A 4,015-nucleotide genomic window follows, 5' to 3' on the forward strand; every position below is an offset into this window, starting at 1 on the left:
TTCAGCCTCCTGAGTAGCTGGGACTACAGGCGTGTGCCACCATGCCAAACTAAGTTTTTGTATTTTTAGTAGAGACGGGGTTTCACTATGTTGGCCAGGCTATTCTCAAACTCCTGACCTCAGATGATCTACCCACCTCGGCCTCCCAAAGTGCTGAGATTATAGGCATGAGCCACCATGCCTGGCCTATAAATTTTTTTCAAAAAAAAAATTAAGGTCTCACATTTTTTGGAAGACTTCTTTAACACTACACTACCACCATCTAAAGTGCATACCCTCACTCTCAGACACAATGCCTGTCACACAGTAGGTACTCAATAAAGCTTTACTGAATTATGTGTATCTCTTGCGGGAGTATTCCCTATGACCTGCATGGAAAGAGGCCGGAAACAATTTGAAGGAAGATGCTTCACAAGGAATACTGAAAGTTTTCTTGACCTCATGAATGCTGGTGAGGCTTTACCCCTCTCTCAGGAATTTAGCATTGCCTGAAGTTCCTGACCTCTGCCTTTCACAAGCAAGAGCAGGTTGTGGCAGGTGATGAACGTCCATTTCCATGGTAAGAAGCGTGGGACTGGCCAGCTCCGTAGTCAGAGTGTGGCAGTCACTGATGAGCTGCTCTAACCAGCTCATTTTCCTGCAGATTTCATCCTGAAGAATTCTGCACTCTGGATAATTGTGTACTTGTTTCTTCAATTCACAATCCAGCTTCTGCTCCCATTTCCTCCAAAGTAACTTGGACACCATATTGGCAAAACCACAGGATTTGCCTCTTCTTGGTTTATTATCTTGGCAAAAAGACCCTATGTTCCAGCTCCCCTTGGCTTTCCAGTCTCCACATTTGCCCTCCAGGGGTTCTCTAGTTCTATGCATCCCACCTCCTAGAGGCTACCTCTTGGCCCCAACACCCAGTGGTCTCCTCAACATTTTAGGAGAGGCCAGGATGTCCAGATTGACTGAGTGTGTTATGATCAGAGATTGCCTCTATGTGTAATCTCAGAGGTCATACCTGTAGAGGGACTCTGGTCATCACTGAACTGGGAGTTGAAGACCCTGGGTCTTGACATGCATCCTGTGTGAACTTGTTCAGGTCTTTTCACTTCTCTAGGTTTTGCTTTCCTATTCTGTACAGTGGCAAAACAGATTGGGATCAGGTAAAACCACAGGCCATGGATATACTGAGGAAAACGAAAAAATACCAGGACATTTTCAAGGTCTTTTTACTGCTGTAGCTGCTGGGCCTGCCTGAAGACTGGGAAGTTGAGGATAACATGACAAGACAAATGTAAAAATGCCCAGAATGGAGTTAGGAATATAGTGGTGGTGAAGGATGTGGAGGTGGAAACCTCTAAATGACCACAAGTGAGGGGGAAAGAAGGGCTTCCCTGTTTAGGGGTTACAAATGTTCATGAGTCACCCTACTGGGTCCCTCTGCACATCCAATGCTGGACTCTTCATTCCCAAGGAAACATATAAGGCCCAAAAGTCAGTGGCACTCAGCTCAGCAGAAGAAGGCACAGGAAGGGGATGGGGGAGTCCTGGCTCCCACTTTGTTCTTGGGGCCAGGCTTGTGGCCAGCCTGGAAAGACTGACATGAACCCTCCAGCATCTGGGGGTGCCGACCACAAAGAGCAGCACAGTTCTTGTCTACAAGCCACTTGTAGCAGGTGTGAACATTTCATCTTTTCCTCTGAGGTTTGCCACTCTCTCCCCAGTCTCGGTCACTGCCTTTGGTTGTACCACTTCCCTTTTCTTCTCGCCTGCACCTCCCTCATCTTTCCTCTCTGATGACATCGCCCTGGGGAAGAGAAGCTGAGAGGAACTCCTCACTCAGCTAGCTTCAGGAACCATGACATCATCTCTACCATGGGAATTCCACTCACTCTCCTGTGCCCCCACATTTGTCCTAGGCCTCAGAGTCCCTATAAAGAGAGATTCCCAACTCAGTATCAGCACAGGACACAGCTGGGTTCTGAAGCTTCTGAGTTCTGCAGCCTCACCTCTGAGAAAACCTCTTTTCCACCAATACCATGAAGCTCTGCGTGACTGTCCTGTCTCTCCTCATGCTAGTAGCTGCCTTCTGCTCTCCAGCGCTCTCAGCACCAAGTAAGTCTATTTTTGCAGCTGCTATTTCGAGTCAAGGTGTAGGCAGAATCTTTTTTTCTAGTTGTGGCTGGTCAAACAGTGGGATCTGGGGATGGGACAAAAGGCAGCTAGGAAGATTGCCACATAGTCTGCTGCTAAATGTAGAGTCTAGTAGATATTCAATAACATTCAAGTTCCTATTTTCTTAAGAATTAGCAACCAGCAGAGGAAAAGGATGAGCTGGAAGTCAGACTGTTGAATTGGCTCTGCCTCTAATTACTCGTTCAAGCAAGCCCCTGTCCCTCTCTGTGTCTTGGTTTCCCCATCTGTTATATGAAGGGAGTGCGATGTGTTCTGAGACTGAATCCAGTTCCAATCTTCTAGATTTCTTTCTTGTTCTTCTCTGAAGATCCACTATTCAGAATAAGACTTCTGCTCACGTTAGGTGGGAATGGATACAAGGGACCATATTTGGGGTTCTGGTAGCTCCACAGGGATGCTCAATGAAGATGCAAAATTAGAAGTCAAAATAAACAGCTCCCATGTGCAGTGTTGATCTCACCCTGGCCTTTCCTTTCAGTGGGCTCAGACCCTCCCACCGCCTGCTGCTTTTCTTACACTGTGAGGAAGCTTCCTCGCAACTTTGTGGTAGATTACTACGAGACCAGCAGCCTCTGCTCCCAGCCAGCTGTGGTGTGAGTATCAACCCCTGGGCTGCCCTGGGAGGCAAGGGTGAGGGCTGGATTTTAAAAGGGGGCCTGTTTTGGGGAGGGGGTGATTGAGCGGTGCGGAGGCAGCTCTCAGGGCTGAAGCCTTCCCTGAGAGCAGTGAGGACACAGGTCATGAACTCACTTTTCAAGTGCTGAAGGCGGCAGAGCGGGAGCCGAAAGAGAAGGGGGTTCCTGGGGAGGAAGTTATCCAAAGGACAGGGAAGCAGAGGAAGGCAGACAAGTCCCATGACATATGGACCGATTCCTTAAACTGTGCTAGAAAGACATGCGGAAAAGTCACTGCCAGGCTGGCAGGGAATGGGGAGATCCATTCATATTGATTGCAATGCCCATTGGTTCCTAATCTGGGCAACCCCTGGGGCCCACAGCTAAATCCAGTGCATGGAAGTTACAGGGAGTCTGCTTCCAGTGCTGCTCCAGGAAGGATCCCATGCACCAGAGCTGCCCCACATGGACCATGGTCAGGCAGAGGAAGATGCCTACCACAGGCAAAGGATAAAGCCAGATGACCTCAAAGGTCTCATGAGATTCTAATGTGTCTGCTCCTTGTTCTACAGATTCCAAACCAAAAGAGGCAAGCAAGTCTGTGCTGATCCCAGTGAGACCTGGGTCCAGGAGTATGTGTATGACCTGGAACTGAACTGAGCTGCTCAGAGACAGGCCGTCTTCAGGGAAGGTCACCTGAGCCTGGATGCTTCTCCATGAGATGCATCTCCTCCATACTTAGCCAAAGGATAAGTGTCCCCTATGGGGATGGTCCACTGTCACTGTTTCTCTGTTGTTGCAAATACATGTATAACACATTTGATTCCATGTGTTTTCATAATAAAACTTTAAAATAAAATACAGACAGTTTCTTTGTGATTTTAATTTGATTTCGGGGTAAAAGGAATTGCCTGGTACTATTGGGCAGTAGGGCAAGCTACAGTTTCCAAAAGCAGTAAGAATGAGCAATTGCTGAGTCCTTAATATGAGCTCTGGGCTGAACGCTCTTAATACATGATCTCACTGCATACTTTCAACAAGAGTTTCAACACCTTTATGAGGTAGGGACTGTTGCCCCCAGTTTCACAGTTAAGGAAACAGAGGCACAGAGAGGTGAAGTGACTTGCTGAGGCTTGTAGGTCTGCTTGGGGAGTGTCATGAAAGAATGCCTTAAAAAAGGAGGTTATCATTTCAACATCTTGGGGGGGAGTTGT

At 47.7% G+C, this 4,015-nt stretch overlaps 1 protein-coding gene across 3 annotated transcripts; it reads left to right on the forward strand.

The window, feature by feature from the left end:
* Window positions 1–1,753: 1,753 nt before the first annotated feature.
* LOC100439906 (C-C motif chemokine 4) lies at window positions 1,754–3,664 on the forward strand. Of its 3 annotated transcripts, none has more exons than XM_009251536.3 (3): window positions 1,754–2,106; window positions 2,666–2,780; window positions 3,205–3,340. In XM_009251536.3, the coding sequence occupies exons 1-3, from the start codon at window positions 2,031–2,033 to the stop codon at window positions 3,323–3,325; spliced, it is 312 nt and encodes a 103-aa protein (XP_009249811.1). In that variant the 5' UTR covers window positions 1,754–2,030; the 3' UTR covers window positions 3,326–3,340. The 3 variants fall into 3 exon arrangements, with proteins under 3 accessions (XP_009249811.1, XP_009249810.1, XP_002827331.1); XM_009251535.3 differs by having other exon boundaries at window positions 3,195–3,330; XM_002827285.6 differs by lacking the exon at window positions 3,205–3,340 and adding an exon at window positions 3,374–3,664 and having other exon boundaries at window positions 1,892–2,106.
* The last annotated feature ends 351 nt before the right edge of the window (window positions 3,665–4,015 follow it).

Source organism: Pongo abelii, chromosome 19, assembly GCF_028885655.2.
Source record: "Pongo abelii isolate AG06213 chromosome 19, NHGRI_mPonAbe1-v2.0_pri, whole genome shotgun sequence".
In the NCBI taxonomy this organism is placed as follows: Eukaryota; Metazoa; Chordata; class Mammalia; order Primates; family Hominidae; genus Pongo; species Pongo abelii.